Source organism: Copadichromis virginalis, linkage group LG6 (assembly GCF_057382275.1).
Source record: "Copadichromis virginalis isolate Kocher_CV1m ecotype Utaka linkage group LG6, C_Virginalis_male_GT1.1, whole genome shotgun sequence".
NCBI lineage: Eukaryota > Metazoa > Chordata > Actinopteri > Cichliformes > Cichlidae > Copadichromis > Copadichromis virginalis.
The window spans coordinates 42,350,277-42,374,995 of NC_140623.1; the positions used below are offsets into that span (position 1 = coordinate 42,350,277).

A 24,719-nucleotide genomic window follows, 5' to 3' on the forward strand; every position below is an offset into this window, starting at 1 on the left:
CAACGCTTGATAAAGGTGAGGGGACGGTGACTAAACCAGGTGTGACGTCTGGCTCTGTTGCGTCACGAGTCCAAACATGCAGCAGTGCAAATTCATTCAATCTCAGCCTCAATAACGTGAAACTGCAGCTGAAGTAGAGCACTAACATCGTGGATTATGGAAACATCATTTCATTTATTTATTTATTTATTTCACACTTGGTACAACAGTTCAAACAAACCAACCACACTTTCTATCAAAAAGCACTACAACCATGTGTGAAAAGGAGCAGGAAGAAGAAAATGTTCTCATTAAACCCCGCCCCCTATCTACAATCCAACTTATATTACAAGTGGGCACCAAAAATCAGGGAACAAACTAATATTAACATTTCTCTCCGGTCCTAACCCAAACCAAACAACAAATTTACAATCAGAATATACCACTCCACATAGTAACAAGGAGAAAATACAATTAAAAAACAAATAAAACAAAAAATTATAATGGATCCATTTTCAATGAACTCCAATTTCATTCACATTCTTCATATTGAGTTATCGTTTTAAGCATGTAACACTTTTTAAAACAATGTAAATTTATACAACTCTTTAAATTATAATGAAGAGACTTCCACAGTCGTATACTCCTAACCGTTGGACTCATTAATCTCTGTGTAGTTCTAGCTAACTGATGCTTAAAATAAAATTTCCTTCTGCTATCTTCTCCCCCTGAACACAATAAAATACTCTTTGTAACTTAAAGGGCAAAATATTATTTTTAGCCTTAAACATAATTAATAGTGTGCGTAGTTTCACTAAATCTCCTAATTTTAATAATTTTGATTTTATAAATAATTTATTTGTATGTTCTCTATATTTAACATTATGAATCATTGGTATCACTTTATTCTGTAATAAGTTTAGAGGTTTTATAGTATTCTCATATGTATTCCCCCAGACTTCAACACAGTAACTAAAATATGAGAAAAACAATGAAAAATATACAATGCGCATTGTTTTATAGTCTAATAAATCTCTTACATTTCCCAAAATATAAATGCTTTTAACCATCTTCTTTCTAATATACTCAATATGTGATTTCCATGTCAAATTTTCATCTACTATTACAGATGATCAAAAGCTTTTGTTAAACACAGACTTTATTTAAAAAATCTTAGAAGTAAGAACTAGACGTGCAAACATCTCTTTTGTCGTCTGGTGCCACTTTATTGCCTTTTTGTAAAGGTTCTCAAGTGTGACGCTAACCTTAGCTAGAGTCAGTGCTAACAGGGTGGTCTCAGTGCCAACGTGCTCGGTCAGCATCTGTTAGCGCCACATTTGAACCTGCTGGGAGACCTTTTAGCATATTTGTTAGTCCAGTGGGTGATTAGACGAACTTCAAACAGACCATCAGAAACACATCAGCGTGTTCTCTGTTCTCTCATCCAGTCAGAAATCAAACTTTTCCTTCTGAAATCCAACCCCTGATCCTCGCTTCAAGTTTCATTCCCAAAGCAAAATTAGGCCAAAATTAAGTCTGAAACCACCAGTGGACAAATTCCTGTGTGAAAGTCGAACCATCATGAAACCATCCAGTCTTTCGTCCACACCATCTTTCTTCCGCCAAGCTTTCCTCTTTACAGGAAATGGTAGAACTGTTTAACAGGAACAACATCGAGCTTAAAGCAATATTTAAACTGAAATCAGAAGCTGTTTTTTAGTATTTAGTCAACTTAAAAATTAAGCGATTCATCCATTTTCCTAACTGCTTATCCAACTCAAGGACGTAGGGCTGCTGGAGTCTGACGTCTGTGATTCCTCACTGCTGCTGAATGAGCTGCCCTATCAGACCACAGCACAGAAAATGGCACAGGCTCATAAAATATCCACAGCATGGTGTCACACTCATACAGACCCAGAGCTTCGGCTGAGCTGACCGTGGATCTTCAAGCAGAGTTTTTCGTCCTGTAGCAGTTTTACTGCCCGGTGTTTAAATCCCTGTTTGGTTTCCACTCTGGTGGATGTGAATCTTCTGAAGGTCACCAAAAAGTCTTGTTTGATTGATTCTTGTTGAGCTGAACGTGGTTCTTTTTACATTCATCCACAACATTGTCCTTCCAGTTAGTAGATAAACAGCTGATCCACAGCGACACACAGTGTGGACGGTAGCGTTAACGCGTGACAGGACGGTCAGCTGGTGCTTTGATGTTGCTCGCCATGATCATCGTCTTCCTCAGCTGAGTGGTGCAGTCCAGTTCTGTAAGATTCAGACTGTTTTTACAACCCAGTAATTGCAAAAGCAGATGTATTGGAGTGTCACAATGACTGAGTGATTACAACCATCATGATTTAGAATGAGCTGCTACTTTTTGTACTTGTGCCAGGGTCTTTTTGGAGGCAGCAGCTGGTGGCATTGCACTTCCTCCTCAGCTTCAGGGCGAGGTAGTTGCGCCAGCAGGTGGTTCTTCTTCTTTGCCTGTAATCAACAGGACCAACAAAAGCACCTGTAGTAACGAATACTTTGTGTAAACTGTGTTATAACAGTAAGGGAGCAATAAGCACTTACGCAGGTCATCTCAGGCCACACAGAATGGACGTCTGTGGCTGTCTTATCCTTATGCAGGGAGAATGATTCACTGGCACTGGATCTGCATAGAATCACAAACTGTCACAGACACAAATCTCAGGCTTCCTGAAAGTGAAACCTCGCACAACTGAAATTACGATGTACAGGCAAGTGGCTGCTCCATCCTTGTACGGTCAAGTACAGCACTTTTCCTCTCCTCTCAAACAAAACCCTTAAAGGACAACTATTTAGCAAGTTTCAGGCTCCGCCAGTAAAAACACCTTCAGAGGCGTTCGCCAATTAGGCCTGCAGCAACTGTCACCTCCAGGCTCTATAGAGTAAAAACCTCAAGATATTAAAGAGAAGTCGAGTTTATTTATTTATAGAGCACATTTCCAAACAGTCCATGCTGCACAAAGTGCTTAACAATGTAAAATGCAACTAAAATAAATGTAATGCACAACAATGACGCAGTAAAATATAGAAAAACAAATAAGTCAATAAAAAAAACAAATCAACAACTAAGGCTGTTAAAACCAAAATGTTTACATCAATGTGTGTTAAAAACGTGTCTCATCGTGAGAGAAGCACGATGGGCAAACACTTAGCAACTGTGGGGAGGAAGAGCTGCCTTTTCAACAGGAAGAAGTCTCTGGCAGAACCGGGTTCATGAAGGGGAGACGTCTAATATGATTTGCTGAGGTTGAGGGGAAAGAGAAGAGAAAACAGAAAGACTGTGAATATTAAACAACAAACTACAGAAGAGACGTTAACATCATGCAGCAGTCAGGCCTAACTGTAAACTTTGGTAAAGAAGGAAAGTTTCCTTTTCTACTTTTAGAAAGTTCATGAACCACACGCCTGCAGTCTGTGTTAGGATGCCTGCAGGCCCAGGGTTGACCCAGGGTTTTTGAGTTTATTATATTATTTATCATTTCTAATCTTTGGTTTCTTAGAGTTCTGTCTTATGGTTTATGTCTCTGTGTTCTCTAGTTGCTCTGTTTCCCCTGTCAGCTGTAGCCCCTTGTCAAGTTCGCGTCTCTGTGTTATGTTTCCTGTTTTACTTTGAAAGTCTGTCTCATGTAAATGCGTCTGGTTTTGCTTCCTTTGTCTCGTTAGGCCTGATTTGCCCCAGCTGTGTTTCCCTCCTGTTACCCATTCCCTGATTGCTCACTCTGTGTATTTAAGCCCTGTGTTTCTCTGTGTCCGTGTTGTGATCTACTCTCATCTTGCTGTGTGGGCTGTACGGTTGCCAGTTCAGGTTATTTGTTGTCTTCAGTTTATCCTAGTTTTGCTAGTTCTCTGTTTGCCATCTAGCAATAAATCTGAGTTTAAGTTCACCTTTTGTCTAAGACTGTCTGCACTTTGGGTCCTCCTACTACCACTCCTGCATGCACACAGCCCTCACACGACAGTCTGAGAGCCATCAGACACGATGGAGCCTCATCAACAGAGGTCCAAAAGTGCACCGTTGACTTCAGCAAAAACAGAAATGCAGTCATGTAAAAATACTACAAACTCCTGTTTAGATTTCAGTGAAGATCTTTATATCGGAGGGTCTTTACCTTACAGTATGAGGCGCCTCGAGCCAAATGTTTTTGGGGATTTGGCTCTTTATAAATGAAACGGATGTGATGTGAAGGTACAGAGCTGCAAAATGTACTTTAAGCATATCAGTGCTAACAGCTGACCTGACCTGGCGACCTCCCTGGACAATTATTATTTTATTTATTTATCTATTAAGTCATTCCTTCTTTTGCTAATACCTTTCTTGCACTTTAAAAAAAAAGCCACTTTAAAGTTGTGTTGTGCTTGGTGCCGACATGGCAGTTTCAATGTACTATTGTACTAGATATGACTGTGCAATGACAACAGAGAGTTATCTTATTACAAATAAAATGCCCCCCCTGATACAATATGATACATTAATGTTAAAGCAATGCTGCTGTGGCTAACCGGGATGCTGAACTGCAGGCAATATAATCTTCGGGGGTTCATGAAAGTGAAAAAATGTGAAATGTTTGCTTTTGGGGAAAGGAAGCAGTCATTAAAACTAAAGCATGTGAGACATTTACAGGAGAAACTTCTCTTTGCTGGACCCGCTAACGACTCAGTAAACTCTAACAAGCAACTGACAACTGCACTGGCTTTTTTAATGCGCAGGGGTTTACACAGTTATTCAGTTCTGATTTTAAAAAGCTGCAGTGGAGTCAGATTGCACTCTGAAAGAGAGGAATATTGTACAAAATGGAAAACCTGAGGAGCAGCGTGTTCCCCAAGCAGATGAATATGTACTAAAAACTCTGTGGATAAAAGCAGTTTGCAGTTTTAACTTTAAAAGTTAAAAAACAGACACGTCTCAAAAAATTGGTAAAGGTCAAATAATTTATCGGAGGGCGGCGCTGGGTGTCAGTCTAATGAATCATTCCGCGTTTCTTTTTACTGTGAAGTTCTTCCACTAATCAGCCGAGCCAAACTGAAATTACTGACTCCCTCTGACTTCACACTCCCTTCAATTCTTCTCTAATGATAATTAATGACACCGATCGGTTGTTTGATTGGGGCCAAAACACGTGAGCTCCTGTCGGGGCTTTGGATCAAATCTGGAAGAGGATTGGAAAGCAAAGCCAGGCTGTCATTGGCTCCTTTTGTTTTTTGCTGTTTGTTGTTGGTTTACACTAGAGGGCAGCTTGATACTGTCCATGCGCCGTAATAAGGCGCTCGCTGTGCACATGTGGTTTGCACTTAGTCCATATTTTAGACGGACAGCAGAGGAGACTGTCAGATTCTAGCTAGGCCCACACACCTGCTCTTTTATTATTTTTCTATCATTTTCTTTCTTTTGTCGTCGCGCAAAATTCCCCTTTTTATATAAGAACACTGACAGAATCGTGGCAAATCCGATTTTACTGAGAACCACAGCGCGTATAGCATTTTAAATGCTCTACATGACAGCTTTTTCTTTTTTATTATTATTAAAAACAAAGTCATAAAATGATCTGAGCACTGGTGGGGGTGGGGGGGGAGTTTGAGCTCGCTGAAGAGGATTATTCAGCCGCTGATGACAAGCCAAAAGCTCCATTCAGGATTCAGATCATCTCCTCCTCCTCACCATCATCATCATCATCATCCTCACCGCTGCCCCGCCGGCTCCACACACCTGTGCTCCTGCCGCCTCTTCCGCTTTGGTCGCCGGTGATGACCGGAGGACGTCGTTTAAACAATAAAAAATCGCTTCTGTGCTCAACAAGCTGCCAGCATCAGTCCAACCGGCCGCGGTGAATTCCTGTCATGGGCAATAATGTTTCGGGCATCTCGACGCTGCACAGAGGTCAACAGCAGGGCTTCCACAGACTCCGGAACTCTCAGAAAGGTGAGTTACCTGAACACGCTTCATAGTTGACGAGTTTACGTCACTGCACTGAAACTGTTGGTAAAGCTGATGGGACGCGTGCAGAGTTTCTCCTGCTGCTCCGGGATCAGCTGAGTGGTGGTGCTGAAGAACAGCTCCCGGCTGCAGGAGGCGGGCCTGCTGTCTGGTCGTGCTGGTTGATGCCGGGAGGTGCATGTGCACATTTGTGGGGGCAGACACGTCAGCACTAAAAACATGAAGCTCGAGGAATTCTTAATACTTCTGTAACATTGCCCAGCCAGGGATGCCTCAGTGTGCTTGCTTTTTCCCTTCTTCTGTAACGACAGCTGTAGCTATGTGAACCACGAGGCCAAGCAAACACTCGGGATGTTCGGATCTCAGCCGTGCAAAAGTCCGATATTAGGAGTTGTTCCGCGTTTGATCTTAACATAATGGGACATGTTCTGATGTCACCTCGAAATTATAAAAACATCTGGTAAAGAAAAGTAAAGTCGGGATGAATTTATCAGTGATGGATCGAGAGGTTACTTCCCCAAATAAAACACACAGAGGTGTCCTGGTCTGAGACAGAACAGCCCTCGTGCTGCTCTCACCACAGAAAAAGGAACTAAATAAAGAACTGAAACGTTGGCTGCTGTAAATTTCTCAAAGGTGAGAGCACTGTTACCAAAATGCAGACAAAGAAGTCATAAATCGTGAGGGTGAATAATTTACAGCAGTCTAAAGGTTTGCAAACATTTAGTGTATTTAAGCTGAAATACAAAAGGCTTCATCTCCTGTACGGGTTTTTATTACTGTGCAATCCTGTAGTGAAGTGAAACAAACCGCACAAACATCAGGATGTTTTTTCTGTTAGTGTCATTTCTTGTCATTTTAGCTATGTAAATGTTATACATATTATATTTTATAGTATTTAAGTAACAAAAATGAAATACTCTGTCATTCAGTTTCAGCTGCAGCATTTTAATTCTACTGTTTTCTAGTTTCATGTATTTGGTTTTACAGCATTACATTAAAATTAAAATATTTTTTGCATGGCACGTTAGTAATATTTTTTAGGAAAGTTCACTTAAAGATTTGAGAACGCTCACCTGTAGTATGAAGCCTTCTGCAGTGAAGGCTGAATATGTACGTAAACATGCAGTCGTACGGTTGCGTGTGATTTTCTGAAGCCTCTGCTCTCTCAGTGGCTCCATGTCTCTGCTGGTGTCTGGATTCAAACATGGCGATGACGATACACTTTAGTTTTGGGGTTTTTATTGGAATGCAAAAGTTATAAATGGAAGCATCTCTTTAGATTTGGTAAAGTATTCCACTCAGCGTCCCATCTCCGCTGAAACTGTCAGCGGTTCTTCTTTGCTTGCAGACCGTGTTAGCTAGCTTGTTAACTTGCAGGTGCGGCTGTCTGTTTAGTTTGGGCTGCACGTTGGTGTGCAGACCACAGCTTCAACCAGATTCAACAAAGTTTACTAGAAGCTGAAGCGATGTGTGGGCTGGGTTACACGTTTAAAAGGCCCAGATTTGGCTCAGGAGCTTGAATGTTGTCACATGCAGACAAGAAGCGTAATTATTTTTCAAGTTATCTTTATAGTTTCCTTTGTTGTGTTGAGTAAAGAGAGATAATTGTATTTTTCGGTATATATTGTATGGTAACTGGTTTGCTTTGCATGTTTTATTCACAGTATTTATAAGAACAGACCTTATAAGCTAAGCTAAAGAATAAGCTGTGTTTGGTGCAACCAAAATGATATTCCCTGCAGACTGCCTCCTTTTTCCAGGGCCCACTGGACTGCGTCCCACGTGTCCAATCATGCAAATTACAAAACGGCCCACCTCCACGCTGCTACATCTGGATTACAGAGGGGGAAGTGGTGGGCCTGGGGGAGCGGTTTAAAATGAAGCTGTCTGCAGGATAATCACCATAAGTACACACTTTGCCCTTCCACGTTCTCCCTCTATCCGCAGCACGCGTTCCGAGCGGTTATTCTCACATCACAGGAACGAGTGAGTCAGGCGAGGGGAGGCGAGGCGGCGCATCAGAGAAGAACAGGGACAATTATTCAGCCAGGTTGCCTTGACAACCACCCATAACATGTGCAATAGTTCCCATGGTGATGGATTCCAGAGTGCGTTATCAGCGGGAGTTGATGGCTGATTGGGATAAGAACCAGACGACGTCACCGGCAGCCGCTCGGTGATGAAAGGATGTTTGTGCTCTGCGTCCCGGTTTATTAGGCTGCTGCTGGGACGGCGCGCAGTGATTAGTTGGATGTGGAACAGAGATATTCGCAGATCAGAGTGGGGCTGAGACGGTGTGTAGCCTGTTATGTTGGCTATTACCCACAGCCTGCACAACTCAAACACACACTCGCTTCTTCAGCAGAGACGTAAAATCATTGGTTTTAACTGATAGAGAGACCTCTCAGAGAACTGCTGACTCAGCTTTGGAGCAGTGACCCATTTCTCTGTCAAATGAATTAAAGTACTACAGAAGTACTTCATATCAAAATACTTGTTTAAATTTAATTATTTGGCAGGTTTTTGGCCTATTTACAGCCTGACACAAACATAATGTTAGAAAGTAGGAATGGCTGCATATTCACAGTCATAGCACACAAACAGCAAAGAAATCTGCAAACAGATGTAGCTGCAGAAGACAAGCAGTGCCATAATGTGTGCGTCTTTCTAGAAATCTAGTTCTGCTACACAAAGACAGAAGCAGACGTGGGGAAATCGCATGCGCCACAACAAGACGTAGAGTTCTTTCTCGTAGTTAAACAACCGTTTAGTTCCAACCCTTTCTCTCTTTCTCATCTTTTTTTAGAGCCAAACTCCACATCACTCAGAACGTCATGCCCGGTGAAGTCAACAGTGTCTAATACACACAAACTTTCAATTCAGTGTTATTTACACAGCGCCAAACCACAGGAACAGTCGCCTCAAGGTCCTTTATATTGTAAGGTAGACCCTACAATTATACATACAGAGAAAAACCCAAATGACCCCCTATGAGCAGCACTTTGGTGACAGTGAGAAGGAAAAACTCCCTTTTAACAGGAAGAAAGCTCCAGCAGAACCAGGCTCAGGGAGGGCGGGATGACTGGTTGGGGTGACAACCAGTGGAACTAACTGAATTTGCTTTCACAAGAGTAAATTATTTTGTGTCCTTTTTACTCCGTAAGGACTCGTTATCAGTGAAAGAAGGCAGCAGAGCAAATCATCCACTTTCAGTGTTATTAAATGGCAGCTACACAGTAAGATGTACAGAGCCCAGAGACCAAACACAGCTAAGATATATGTGACAAAGTTATACTTTGCACTGCGTGTGCAAACAAGATACTGCAGCATTTGCTAATATTAAATAAGACATAATGTTGACTTTGATAACTCTAAGGTATGCAAACTGACAAATGAGCGTGCAGCTTCACAGTCACATCTCCCCCCACCTCTCACATCCAGTTTCAAAACACCAAAATGATGATTCCTCATCGTAGGGCTTCGTATGCTTTTGGGTGGCTGTAGCTGAAGAGGTAAGGCAGGTTGCCCTAGCATTGGGCAACAGCCTAACCCCAACTTGCTCTCCCGTGCATCAATAGAGCGTGAATATTAGATAGAAAGCCCATAAGCACAGAAAAAAGTGAATGAGGCCTGTATAAACCACTATAAGTGCTCGAGTAGAGTAGAAACGCTTTATAAAAACCAGTCTCTCATATCAGTGATGATCCTCTACATCAGAGTTTGACAAAGAAGTTGATGTTTACACCCTCAGGAAGTTGGAGGTCCAAGGCGAAATCACAGAACTACAGAAACAAGTAGTCACAACGACACTTTGAAGGACTGGGAGCAGGCCAGAGGTGCTAAACTTTAGGTTTCACATTTTTATGCACAAAGTCACAAAAAGGTATCCTTCTCTTGTGCACACAGATGAGCAGTTTGTAAGCTCAGTGTGATGAAATGTGTCCTCTTTATAGATTTTTCTTCTTTGGCTTCTGCAGAAAGTTCAGAGTGCTGCAGGTGCTTTTCACTTAGAACTTTGGGGCAACAATAACGGGACACAAAAAGCGTTTGCAGACAGAGTTTTATTGGCTGTCGTGTTTACTGGGTTGTGACACGGCCCATGTAGAGACAGGAGGGAGGAGCTAAACAGTCTGAGCTGTACATCATCACTTTTTCATTAGCACAGGCTGATTTAGTTTCCACCACATGATATTACTGCGAGGGCACCACAAGGGCATGTTGTTACCTCACACACACACTGACCAACACAAACACACAGATGACTGGTTCACATAGTACTTTTCTGTTTTTATAGCGTGTACTGCTGATAGCGGACGTTGTGTTTATCTCAAACCTAAACTGAAGTCTGGGCTGTTGTATAATTTTTATCTGTGCAGCATTCGACACATTGCATCCTCAGCATCTCTGCCTGGTCAGGAGTGGAAACTTATTCAGGGATCTAGTGGAGCCCGTGGCTCGATGGGTTAGGGCTGTTTGGGCCATGAAAGGGGTCAGGTGGTTTTAATGTTATGCCTGATCAGCATCAGTTCAGTTAGAGTGTTTCTGTGGAACTCCATGATGGTTACCAGACCAGGAAGACTGTTTTACCTGAAGTCTTTTGAGCAATATTTATTTTAGCAACAACATGTGTGTCAAGAATCAAGAATTGAGCTACTTGAGTCATACATTAGTGTTAACATAGTAAAACAGCAAAAACTACACAGAAATTTAACTAAGATACTACTTTTGCACCTGAAGGTCAAATTCTGTTTTTTTTGCAGCACAAGATCAATAACCGAGTAACCAAAGCAGATGATCCACTAACTTGTTAACAGTTATCCTCCATAATGTTGGCAGGCCTGTTTTGAAATAGAACGAGCAGCAAACTGCCCTCCAGCTGGAATCTTTCATACCCACTGGAGACCATAAAGCATCATCATGTGATGTTTTTATGGCTTTTATAACTGCTCTGGGTTTTTCTCTTGCTATTCTCTGGCTTTAGTTGTTTTGTGCCTGATTGTGGGCTTGATTTTCTGAAAAGGAATGCTTTTTGGTCTGAAGGCTCTCCGGGGAAAAGAAACCCTTTTACTGTCTAAATGAAAGTGCCTGATTAAATAAAATGTATAATTAGCTTTGTGCTAAATACCCTCTGTTTGCTGATATGTGCTACAGGTGCTACAGAAGTAGAACATGTTGTAACTCCTAGTTTGGTGGTATTTTTTTGACATATTGGAAATTAATGAGCTCCAGAGTTCGTGTGTAATAGGAAACTGTTAGTCATCTGAACTTAGGACAAAGCCTAATCAGAATTAAGTGCACTTGGTCTCTGGGGAGTGGTCATTAAATGAAATGATCCTGTGTGAGTTTTGAAATTAGTGAACCATATTTCACACGGGGCACAGTTGAGTGGAGTCAGAAGACACTAATAATATAGCCAAGGAAATATTCAGGAAACAGTTTTCTCTGTTTCTTTTTGCAGCCGTGACCTCTCTGCTGCCTTTTTGGTGATGTTTGACCTTTCTTATGCAACGTGGCGTCTCGCCTGGAGTGTTTCTGAACATCCTTAACACCTGCCTAAATAAGAAGCGCCGCTACGGAGAGGTGATACAGGCGCTTGACTCCTGGGAGGACTGGAGCTCCTCGGGCACTGTAATGCAGCTTTCACACTTAGTAAATAAAACAACAACAAAAACCGACAGCCAACCCAGACAGTTGCTGTGCTGGATGAGCTCATCAGGTTAGACCATGTGTCATACTTATATAAGACAAGGAGCTATTTCAAGATAGTTATTAATGCATTTGGTAATGGTGATGCATCGGTTTATTCTTGAAAAATGCAACAATCTGTTATGTTAAATGCGCCCGTGTCACAAATATGAGGTGAAATTGATAAAATGCTCAATTTTTTATTTCTAGCACAGTGAATCTGTGATGAATGTATTCGTCTAATGGCTTTGTGGTTACTTTATTTTGCAAACAGGACCGAATATCAGAGTTCTCTGTTAATCACAAATACCGGAAATGTGTCGAAAGCGTGCAAATGCATCATTTTGTCCCCTGTTATGATGGGAATACTTCCTGCTTGTGAGCACAGTAACAGATTTATGTTTTAATGGATCTTTACGGTGGAGAAGAGCAGCTCGCCGAGCTCCGCAGACTCCAAATGGAATAATTAAGCCTGCTTCATCTGTGCTCGTGTACATGTACAGTGTGTTCTCTGAGAGCCTGTTAAATCATGTAGCGTTCAGAATAGTGTGTTTTTCTGATGCAGGAAACAGTATGTTAAATTTAGGTCAGTGATTCATACTTTAGTGTTAGTTAACCCTTTCCAAGCACAAAAGATCCTGCAGCCGGACCAGACTGTGGGCGAGCGCAGCTCACTCAGTGAAGAGCTCGTCTGTTTTGTTTAAAACTGATGCAGAGCTGCTGAGATTTAATTCTGATGCATCAGAGATGCAGTCGAAAGCTTTCAGAACAGCATAAATAAACGCCGAGCTACCCAGTTATGTCTGAGGAGCTATTAATTCTTATACATGCAGTTCTGATTAGAGGGAAATATAAACGGATTTCATTTCATATTGTGGCCTGATCAGGAGGAGAGCGGCACCTTCAGCAGAGTTCTGACAAAAACCAAACCAAGAAGTCACTGCGACGATGTTTACTATAATAATAGTCAGCACTAGCTGGGTAGCCAAATGTATTTCTTAGACTTAGATGTGGAATGCTGTTGTTAAAGATAATCACGATTTTCCATCAGTGTAAGAAAAGAAGCAGAGAGAGTGAGCGATGTAACAAACCAAAGTAGATCTTTGATTAGCATCTTCAGCACTAACAGCCCAGAGACTGTGTATAAAAGATGGACAGAACCACCATGACTTTGATTATGGTTTCTGTAATCCATCAGGTTGGTTAGCATTCATAAACTGAATGTGTGCATCACACAGATACCTGTCTACTAAAGCAACAGATTTGGATAGCACAGACTTTGACAGTCTGCAGCTCAGAGCGCTCTAAAATGGGCCAACACTGCAAACCAAAGTGATCCAAGAGGGTTAGCAAAGTGAATTAGCAGGGAGCTGCTACAGCTCATGCACAGCACTGCTAATTTTAGGCCTTGTCCTCCTCCTGTTACTACTGCATTTCAAACGAATCCGTTCTCAGAAGCCTAAATAATAATTTTCTCCCACACATGAGTGCTTTATTAAGACTTGTGTCTTCCAGCACTAACTTTCATGTGCCACCTTTCTTCTTGCTTTGTTGTAGCTCCTCCATGAAACCAACACTTACTGCACTGACTCTCTTTCACGACACATTACAATAGCCAATCAGATGTGTCCCCATAATAGAGTATAAACTGTTTAAACTAGTGCTTTCCTAGCAGCACCCCTACGTTACATCTGTCCTTTTTACTACAAGTAAATGTTTACTTTTTAGTCCCTCATTCAATGTCATTGAGTGAAATAAATCACACTGTGATTTTCCCCAGTCAGTCCTGTAACATACAGGACACTGGTCACGTCAAAGTGTCCCTATAGTGGTCCATGTGGTGAAATAGATCCAGTGCAGCTTCTTTAATGGTATTGAAGTTTATCTTTGTGCTCCTGGCATCAATTATAAAAACCATCTGACTCCAGTCCAGCGGTTCTTCCACTGCCTGGCTAACATAGTTGGCTTCGTCACTTCCCCATAAGGTCTCATGTGCATCGTGTCCCCGCAGAAAACACAGCTTTCTACATTTCTGCTTCTAGTTCCACCAGTTTATTGATTTGCATGTATCATAGAAGTTTATGATAGCCAGCTTTTCCACAACCACCTCCCACCCCACCTTCCCTGTCCCGTCTCATTGCCACATACCCACTCATGATTAAATTTAAACAGGGTGTTAGCCGTGACTCCTGCATACATATTAAATGAACCACTTGAAGTACCGACCAATGACAATCAAGTGTGTTGTGTTCCAGTGTAGGATTAACAATATTGTTAATACAATTAACACCTTCTTTGAATTCCCCTCACCTCACCCGTCTGCTAAGAAGGGTCAGGTAGGTAGAAGTCATGGATTTGTATGCTGTCCGTCTTGGACTTGAAATTAGCATTCATGTCTCCTGCTATGAAGGTCACTATCCTTCTTTTCTCTTTCAGCAGCTTAAAGCAGCTTTCATGGCACTTGCAGTTGCAGTTGTTTGTCCTTCCCCACACCCCTTTCTCCTGTCCAGCCATCCAGACAACCTCAGCACAGCCTTGCTGCACTGAATCCTGGCAGCCAACATTGTGCTGACCTCCAGAGTTACAGGATTTGGGTTTGTGTTCGTGTCATCCAGCACATCTTGTTCATATTCTCTTGCCTTTCACGAGCTAGCAGTGTGCACAAATGCCCTGCAACTAAAGCACCTTTGTGGTGAACAGACTTCGTCACAATGAACCTTTTAAATCTCTCAAAAAGGTTATTTTGGAGTTTTCTCCCTCAGCACTGTTTCTGTATATTTCTTTCTTGGGCCTTTTTGTTATTCCTTTTGCACCCTTGCCAGTTTTCACAGCCTCTGGTTTTCAACCAGCTCCATCATGCTAATGCTAACGGGCACTCCTGTAATCACCCCTTTACTGCCACTGGGTCTCTGTACTCTAGCTTTCACAGCTCTTCAGATTTTGTCTTTTTACACACTTGTAATATTTCCTGCCTTTTCCACCTGGGTATCTGTGTTACACCCAATCAGCAGGTTTCCATCCACTAACACACTAGCATGCTTGTGTTGTGAGTCGTTTTCTTTATTCCACCATCACTCTCAAATATCACCACCACGTGAAGGGAATTCATCGTAGACCTCGTTACCTCACCCTCACAGTCTTCCATGTGAGCCTCTGTCCTCCTCCTCTCACCAGGCCTAAGACCTCCTTTCACCATCTGCTGCCTTTCATTTCCTTCCCCCTCTTCCTCAATCAGATCTGTGTTTTTGCATCCATCCTCATCAACATCTCTCTCCACCACGTAGCATATTACTACCAGACTGTTCGCCGACACTTCCACGTTAAACTCCTTACTCAGCTCACCGAATGCCAAGTTCACACTTCACAATCCAAAGTCTGTTAATCCTTTCAAACAAACTCTCACAAAAATCTCTCTTTTATACTTTACCCTTAGCAGTATGATCATCCTTGTATCAGTTAACATGGGAATCTATGGGGCCTTAGGTGTGAAGCCAGCCCCAAGAGGCCATTAGAGGAACTGCATGTTTTGGCTCTTGACACATGGCTGCAGCTTTGGTACAACATGATCGACAGCTGTGAGCATGACCAAGAAAAAAATGAAAAAGGAAGGATTAAGCTTTTAATGAAACAAACAAGAATCAGATGGAAACAAAAGTAAATGGCCAATAAAATAAAAGGTAAAGACTCTATTATTGCAGGGGCTTTATCCTACAATATAATTAAGTGGTTTTTGCAATAAAAATAACATTTTAGGATAATTGTGCATTCTCATGCATCACTGATAATGGTGTGTTGGATCAAATATTGTCATTGAAACAGAACACAAATTAATTCTGTGATGAGGCTCTGCAGTGTGGAGCCACATTAGGCCAACACTCCTCTCCGAGACCACCAAGCCAATTCCAAATTACTTTCCTCCATGGCCATGGATCAAAAAGAAGCATATCAGCTACACAAATAGTTTTGATTGCACAATTTAAAAGAAGAAGAAGAAGAAGTTGGGATGGAAGTCATAAATGTGGAAGTAAATGCCAGCAAAATGCCAAGTCAATCAGCATGTGAAGTGATGCTTTGCTTTTTCTTGCATGCTAGCAGTGAGAACATTGTGACAGGAAGGTGATTATTTTCAAATTAAAACGGGCGAACAACATCTCATTTAAAATTCATTTCACACATTGTAGCATGCAGGGAAACACCAATATGCATCTACAGTCTGATCACTGTAATAAGAAAAATGAGTGCAATTCCGTAAAAATAACATCTGACTCAATGTTTGCAGCCACTTTTTATAGTGTGTATGCAATTAAGATACAATTACCTTGAGGTATTTGTTTAACTGAAACGACCTCGTCGTTTTTCTGAGAAGCCGTTGATACGACTTAGTGCACTTTAACTTAGCATCAAAGTCCTGTTAGCATAAATGTGATTAGTCTGTACCATTAAAACTTCATCCAGATAACATGATGACAAAGTTCAGCTTGTGATGAACGGCTGTTCTGGTAACGCGCTCTAGAAATCTTTGGAAAAGGAAAAATGCCCAGGACAATTTGATTTCTTCTTTTTACACATAAAAAAATGTGAAAACTACATTTGTGTGCTTTCTGTTGGGTCTTTTTTTATTCGTAGGTGTTTAAACTTCAGCTTACTACCTGCATTTAGAAAAATAACCATTTATCAGTCAATATCAAATTTATTTCTATAGCACACAAAAGCACACAGGGAGGTAATAACTTATTCAAAGTTAGGGGCATGACTTCCAAAAATAATAACTTTGTTATGGTGAGAATATTCAGTGTTAACAGCCTTTAACATCGTGTAGACAGTCAAACAGAGGCTGCAGTGAGACAGGGAGATCCCGTTTCAAGGGGAAGTAAATTTGGATGTCATCAGCATAACAATGAAAGGGGATGTTGTATTCCCTGAAAATAGATCCCAAAGGCAGCATGTTTAAGGAGAACAGAGTTGGACCCAAAACAGCCCCCTGTGGAACACCACAACAGGAAGAGTATTTCTCATTAGCTACAGAGAAAGACCTCTCTGATAAATATGATTTAAACCATGATAAAACTGAGCCTTTAAGACCAACAATGTGTTCAAGTCTCAATAAAAGTATTTTATGATCAACTGTGTCAAAGGCTGCAGTCAAATCTAAAAGGACTAAAACAACCGAACAACCTGAGTCGACGGTTAAAGAAGATCATTAGAAACTCTTAAAAGTGCCGTCTCAGCACAGTGACGAGATTTAAAACCAGACTGGAAAACCTCACAGACGTGGGTCTAAAAAGGCGTGAAGGTGCTTGAAAGCAACTTTTTCCAAAATGTTAGACATAAACCATGTTTATTGATAAACACGCATCAAACCTCATATATTCATATAATAATTGTAACATATTTGTGGCTTTTACTCAGCTTCCCCTTTTATAAACTCTGTGGAGTTGCTGAACACGCACAGTGGACTGTTTGTTCCCATATCACAGAACGATGCCATTAAAACGCATCTGCTGGTGTGTGTAAAAGCAGGCAATGTTCCTGTATTTATGGAGACGACTCATATTTTGTGCCTGGACAATAGTTACAAGCCATGTGACTATAAACGTAATTGTATCCCGCTTGTAATTCACGTGGGAAAATTCAGGTGCTTTCTTGCTTTCGGTGCCAAAAGGACGTCTCTAAATCTACTGTAAATAACTGAAATGAATACATCTTTAATGTTATTGCTGTGCGAATGGCGAGATGGGAGCACTTTATTCCACTGATGGTGGCGATATAAGTAAGTACTCATATGTGAATACATTTCATTCAAGTCTGAAGTGGCGCACGCGACTTCATTTGCCGTTCATCGCCTCTTTAACGGCGTGCGCTGCTATTAAAACACACACACACAGATGCTGCGTTCCAATCATTTTATATGCGTGCACAAAGAGGGATCTCCCCACGGCCTGCTGCTCTGCAGAGCAGAGCTGCTCCCATGTGAGGGAGGGATTACATATTTATTTGGGGAGTTTTCATCCCGCCTTTACCATCTGTCACCAGTAGTGTGGCCGTGGGACATTTACCACAGCTTTATAGTGGAATGATAGGATAAGAGTGGGTGAGTGGGAGAGATTGTGCACAGGTGGTTGTGTGTGACTCAGAGAGAAAGGGAGGAAGTAACCACCTGCACATTCAGAAGCACCAAAATCCCCCGTGTCATCTAAAAAAAGCAAAAGTTGGGGGCTTTTCAGTGAAGTCCAGCAGCAGCACTGGGACTTTTTCCCATGCTCTGAAGGGCGGTCTCCTCATAGTTCCTCTTTTAGTCCCAGGGTGATTAAGAGCCAACTCAGTGCTGATGTCATAATCCACGTCCTGTCACATACATTACAGCTGCAACCTGATGGGTGGTCAGTTCACTTGGCCAGTGTGTGTGTGTGTTACACTGCATTTGATTCATGAGTTGAGATCCTGAAATAGTCAGCTTATAGTTCAGTAATCAACCTGAGACTGACCTCAGGAGGATCAGCACAGACCTGCCCCCCTCTACATCAACAGTGACCGTGTGCAGAGGGTCCCAGCCTGCAGACTCCTGAGCACTTTCACCTCTCGTGACCAATCCTGGACTGCAAACACCTCAGTGGTCACCAAGCAGGCGTAGTAGCAGCTTCACTTCCTGGGAGAATAACCTGGGTCAAAAGCTGCAGGTGACCTTTTACCGCTCCTCCACAGAGAGCGTGCTGACACATCGTATCACGGTTTGGTGCAGGAGCTGCACTGAAGCAGAGAGGAGGAGGCAGCAGGTCATCGGCACGGCTCAGGCGATCGTCGGCTGCTCTCCGGCCTCCCTGCAGGACTCAGTCGCCTCATGTTTCCTCACTATAAAGGACCCATCACGTCCTGCCTCTGACAGGGATGTGCACAAAAAGACTCACAAACACTTGCACTACCACCTCCTCTTCCTCTGCCCGCACGGCCAAGTGCATGTATTTAGCAGTTTTTAAATATAGTACTTTTTAAAAGCTCTGCATACTTTCACATAGGAAATATTTTTCTGACCGTTTCCTTATTTGCATGTCTGACGGTACAAAATCAACATTTACTTCAGCTTTTACAACCAAAAACTGCAGCACACAAATACTGGATTTGCTCTCCTCAAGTATTTTTATTTGTTTTGGTCATTTGTTTGATGCACTTGCCTTTTTCTTGTGTTCCTGATGTTCATGTTCTCCTGATGTGTGTCTTTGTCTCTGTCTGCTCCGTTTTTTGTTTTGCTGTATCTGCAAGAAATTTATTTATTTATAAATCCAAAACAATGAGCTGAAATATCCTAAAATGCTCTGCATGCCAATATGTCTGATATTTTAATGTTAACATATTAAGCTGCAGATTGATTCATAGTCATTCTTGTCTGTAAGTCTGAAGCTGGGGACATAACTGTTTCCCACCTGAGGACATGATGCCTGCAGTTCCTCTCACACAGCATCTCTCTGTACGTGTCTCCGCTCATATTCAGTCCTGACCAACAGCTTCCCCGTGGGTCCAATGTGCAGCTTGGTTTCCTGTAAGGACGAGCTGCAGGAAAGCAATAAATAAATAAATACCATAAGACTGCTGGAACAGCCAAAAACCAAGTGCATCGCTCAGGGATTTGTACTGGTGTATCAACACTTTGTCTTAATGAGACAACAACAACAGCAAAGTTCTTCCTGGTTTTCAGAGTTTCTCTGATTTCAGACTTAATGAAATGTGTCTGTATTTCATTAACTGCTCTTTCACATGTTGTGTGTAATTACCTGCTGAATGGTGATTACATTAATCAGTTGTTGAATATCAGGAAGAAGTCCATTTCATTAATTTTTCTATTATCACTTTAAAGAAACAGTTTTTTTCCTGCTACAAATGTGCAGTGTCTTTGTTCTCCACACGGCCTCCTTCTGTTAATATTAAGCAGGAACTTTATGTCTCTGCTGCACATTTTCAAGATGGCTTGAATCAAAATGTGTTAATTCTCTGGCTTGTTTTTGTCTTAGAAAAGGAAATCGTTGGATTCAGGACACAGAAACTTTTTTTAAGATTCAAACTTTCCTTTGACAGAGCTTATCATCAGGGTTGGATCAGGTGACCCTGAAGCATCCTTTAGTTATGCTGCTAAAAGCTCAGGCTCCTCTGGGACTTCTTCTTCTCTGCTCACCTCTTTTCACTGCTTCACTGCTGCATGACATTAAATTGTATCTTCTCAGCTTCATAGTCTGAATTTCGTCTTGTCTCCCTGTGCTCTCCTTGCACTCCTCTCTCTCCCATCACCCCGAGGCTGTCCCTTCCCGAGTCGGCTTCTGCGAAAGTTTCTTCCTGTTAAAAGAGAGTTCCTTCCTTGTCATGGTGCCTTGGTTTGGGGCCAGGGTTTCTCTAGTTTGGATAAGTCTTTCTATCCTATATTGTTTGCTTGTAGTCTTGCCTTTAGTTCTTAGTTTAGCTCTTTGACTATGTTAGTTGTTAGGTTGTGTATTTTCTGCTTCCTGGTGTTTCTCTGTCTGTTTCACTTTGATAGCCCTTCATCCCGTGTGTGTTTTGTTCACTTTTGCTTCCCCTGTCTCCTGTCACCCGTGTGCATATATTGTCCGAGTCTTTGTCCCCGTGTGTTCCATCGTCCTGTGTTTCAGCCTAGTTCATGAGTTCCTGGTTGAGTTCTGTCTATGTGAGTTTTCAGTCCTGCACTTGGGTCGTGACACCTACACCTTCCTACCATTGCCTGGCTCTTTGCAGTCGTCTGCATCGTATGTTACACTAAAAGCCCCTCCAGGTGACTGTTGCTTGATTTGGTGTAAATCAAAATAAGCTGAACTGATCTGCATGCTGAACATTGCAGTGGTTTTTCATTTCCACCTTTTATTGTTTTCTGTGACTAAAGATAATTCACAGGTAGAATCATGTAACTGGTTATTTGGTTGTGTAATGATAATAATAATAATTTTTAAATAAATGTCTCTTCTTCTTCCTTGTTTGTAATCACAGAGATGCTCTTTGATTAGGACTGGCATGTAATTTAAGTCACGCTCAGACCTCACCGGCGAGGGCTGGCCCGGTGCGTGGCCCCTTCAGAAGAAACAGGCCCCCAGATTGTGTTTTTAATGACTCGGGTGTATGTTTGGAGCTTCAGCTTTAAAACTAAATGCCGTAATAATACCTCTGGTTTGCAGCTGTTACTGAAGCTCGATTTATCTAAATGATAAAAAAAATAAAGTATTCTGGTTTATTTCCAGTATTATGCAGAGAGTTTTGCTTTTGCTTTTTTGCCTTGCATACTCGTCTTGCTTGTACTGTGACAACAGGGAAACAGAAAGGCGCTCATGACCCAGCTGTTCTGGGAAAATTTGTATAATAGCAAAGAGAAAGCCGCAGTAAAGTTCTTAACCAGCCTGCAGGGTTTCTTTACTCATTTATCTTTATTGTAATGCAGTTGAATGACTCATGAAATTGTTAATATTAAAAACCACACAGTGAAGAATCTTTAAAAGAATTCTGGCTTTCATTTTTGTTATTGCAGAAATTTTCTATAATTATTGGTTTTGTCGCCGGGCTAAAGACTTCCAGCTGCTCAAATTTAACGTCTAGAGGAATATCAGATCATAAATTCAGTTCTGAGAACTCAAGCGCTGACTCAGTACCCAGGCTGGGCTCGGTCCATGTTTTAGTTTGTTCTCTGTAAATTCTGTGTATTCACTGGCCGTAGCATCTCGTTTCATTACCACAGGTCCAAACACAGAGTGCGCGCTGGTATCGTTTGCTCGCAACATTAACAGCCTGTAAATTGGTCTCATTTGTTTTAAATAATCTTACTTTACATTTGTTTCAAATCATTTTTACAGCAATACTATTAGTGTTATTACTAGCAATAATATGAGCGCAAACAAAATTCAGTGAGAATCCGTATGATTCGCTGCACCCGTCATAATGTTATACCTGCTCAGTGATTGTAATATCATAATTGTTATTAATATTAATACTGTGAATTATTAAGTATTTTTTAAATGCTGTCATTATTGAATCTTGTTGTAAACCTGTGGTGCTCACACAGGCGGCAGCTGCAATATGCTAACAAATTAGCATGTCAGCATCGATGCTAGCTCTTGGCTTGATTGTTCTGGTGAGGCTGTCAACACTGTGCATACTCAGAATTATAAAAGGAGAAGTTGAGCAATGCTTTTATTAAAACAGGAACTCCTTGAAACAAATTGTAGCTTTATGCATATTTTTAATAAGTTCACAAATAATCACAGCTATGATTTGCAGCTTATTATCGCTCACACTGCTGCTACATATATACTGCAGCTGTGTTCAGAAACCCACCCAAGCACATTTTAATATGACTAAATTATCAGTGCATAGCTATAACCTCCAAATCTCCCTCTCATCTTCAGCATGTATGTTTTCAGCATTGCTTACTTTCTAAAAAGGATTGTTTTTCATGTGCTGTTAATTAAATCTTCTTTCCCACTCCCTGTGAATCCTCCACAGGTCATATTTGAAACCTGAGCATGTTTTCCTCAGACTCACTGTAGCACATCCACTTTCGTTTTTCCATGACTTTGAGATTCTTCTCTACCCTCAAGCTTCCAAATCTTGCCTAGATCCTGTGACTCCTCTTTCCATCCAGGCTCAGGCAAAGCGAGATATCTTCATGCGTTTTTCTTTCTTCCTGGAAAGAAAGTGATACTCAGGTCTGAGCTGTGGGAACAAGAAGAAAACATGGCCTTAAAAAAAGGAGCTCAATCTGCTTATCTCTGTTATGGTCCCACATGAGAAGAGGAACAGATTAGCCCCAGGTAATATCTTTGGTGGCCTCTCCAGTGTCTAATTAAAAGGCTATCGTTTTAGTGAGTACATATAAAGCAGTGATTGAGGTGATTTTCCCTCAGAGCTGTGTCTGCTCTGTGGGACGGTCACAACACTTTCAACAACTCTGTTTTCTTTTGATCTGATTTCTGCTCAGCCCAGCTGCTGGAGGATCTAAAGAGCAGGAGAAAAGCCTAGAGAGAGCATACTTACGCAGGTTATAAATGTGGCAAATGAGAGGAATGATAAAGCGAGAGCAACGTAAATGGATAAAAGAAAGCCCCCGTAATCTGTCTCAGTGTCAGGAAGTATAATTTTCCAAACATGACATGAGCCAGCGAATGCCAAGAGGGATACACTGTGCTGATTCACAGAGGGTATGGTTTGGGAAACCACAAAACCAGCAGGCGCACTGATTGATGGCGCCGAAAATCCATGCAAACGGATTCATATGTTTCCTTATGCGGCAGCTGCCCCGTATTAATCTAATGTAATTAACAATAAACACCCCGTCATGATCGGAATTGCAATTTAAAAGTCTCGGGGATCTGCTCTGCGAGGAATTACAACCACATGTCCTCCTGCCTGTGAGCGAGCTGCAGGGAACACAGAGATTGCTCATGAAGTCTTATCATCTTGTTTTTCAGGGGAGGAGCTTTAGCCTTAGTAGAGAAATGAGATAGACTGGTGCATCACATGTTGCCTTTCCGTTTTTTACTTTCATGCAGAATATCTGGCTACTGGGAGAAAGGGCAACCCTCACATCGGGAAATTCCAGCTTTCTCTATGTCACTCAGTCCAGGAAGTCAAATATGAAGCGTGCGATCTGCACAGATGTTCTGAAAGACTCAGTTTTAGCACGGAATAAGGAGGCATTCCAGCGTTCCAGCGTTACCGATCTTCCTGACTCCAGCAGTCAAGCCTTTTTCCTTTAATTTGTCAGATGTCCATAAGTAGTACTGTACAAAACAAGTTATATTGTATTAAATTAAATTACCGGATTATTAATAATTCAGCTCTTTTGACAGCTTCAGCAATGCCCCACTGAAATCCATCACTCCTCACCAGCACATTCTGGGGCAGCGTTATCAGGCAAAGTATTTTCAGATCCTCGGCACCTGAGACAATAAGGCATTTCTCTGCAACCATCCAGCCCAAGGCCGAGCAGCTCTGAGAGATATTAAAGCAGAGTGACAGATCTAATTATCACCTCCCCACTTCTTCTGCTCCAACTCTGATGAAAAGTACTACATTACAGCAGACACCCTATGCCCTCAAACTAACTTTCACCTTTGTTAATAACTAAGAGTGTAGTTATCTGGAATACCTGCTGAGGGCATGTCTCAGAATACAGAGAAAGAGATTTGCAACAAGGCTGAATTTATGAAAGGAAGACTGTCATTATTCCAGCTCTTGCTGCAGTGACTGTGCAAATGCCCCCTATCTCTCACCTTTCCCCCCGTCTGCTTTCGCATTTCTCATTTTGTCTTTTCACAGAGATCTAGACGGTGTCACAGCTCTGTGAAGTTTCCACTCCTCTCTTTTATCGTATCCTGTTCCTGAACGCTCTAAGGGCTCCGCTGATATCCCATATGAGACTGCGCTGAATGGGAGGTTTTGTTTGCACACACGTGCTGTGCAGCAGACAATGCCGGCTGCAGGAGAGCCACTCTGCTGACCTCTCTGCTTCTTGGCATCTGCTGCCAGATTCCCTTTCAGTCCTGTACAAATCACTTAGAAAGAGGCAGCGAGCTCTGTTTTGCTGGCAGGATGTTATGGTGCACAGCTCGCACCACTAAACTGCTGTTTTGTTTTGTTGTCTCCCCACACCGCTACTGTTGATGGAAACTGTGTCGAGCTGGGCTAATGGGCTGTGGGTGTGTTTGTGTGTGTCCCCGTGCACTTACATATGCATTCCCGGTAAGAAATGCGCAATTCCTTTCGAGTAGTGGTTGCCGTGGAAACCTTGGTCAGGTCTGGTCTCCAGCTGCCATTAAACAGTGAAGCGTGCTGGGACATGTGGCAATGGGGGCTGGTTAATCATCAGCCACTATATCAGATCTGTGGCCACGTTAGTGCTGATGGTTGCACCACGAACACTTTATTTAAAAAAAGAAATACATTTGCTTCAGATGTCAGAATTAAAATGGTGCCCAGTGCAAATGTACTGTAGTTGGCGTGCAGGGTGCCACACACCATCACCTAAATGCTTCTAAACCGGCAGTTTTCAAGTGACCACGTGAGGTCACTGGATAGTTGATGGATGGATGGATGGATGGATGGATGGATGGAT

At 41.9% G+C, this 24,719-nt stretch overlaps 1 protein-coding gene and 1 long non-coding RNA gene across 3 annotated transcripts in view; one reads left to right on the plus strand and one right to left on the minus strand.

Moving 5' to 3' along the window:
- Positions 1-164: 164 nt before the first annotated feature.
- On the minus strand, positions 165-5,757 carry LOC146708556 (uncharacterized). 2 transcript variants are annotated; one of them, XR_014920980.1, is made up of 4 exons: positions 5,705-5,757; positions 2,545-3,241; positions 2,345-2,454; positions 165-2,235 (listed from the first exon to the last, which is right to left on the minus strand). It is a non-coding gene; the product is annotated as an uncharacterized LOC146708556 (long non-coding RNA). The 2 variants fall into 2 exon arrangements; XR_014920979.1 differs by lacking the exon at positions 5,705-5,757 and having other exon boundaries at positions 2,545-3,423.
- A 78-nt stretch (positions 5,758-5,835) lies between these two features.
- neurl1aa (neuralized E3 ubiquitin protein ligase 1Aa) overlaps positions 5,836-24,719 on the plus strand; it is a 67,836-nt gene continuing 48,952 nt past the window's right edge. Inside the window, exon 1 of the mRNA XM_085460501.1 lies at positions 5,836-5,917. Coding sequence (XP_085316627.1) covers positions 5,836-5,917 — 82 coding nt within the window. The remainder of the gene's footprint in view (positions 5,918-24,719) is intronic.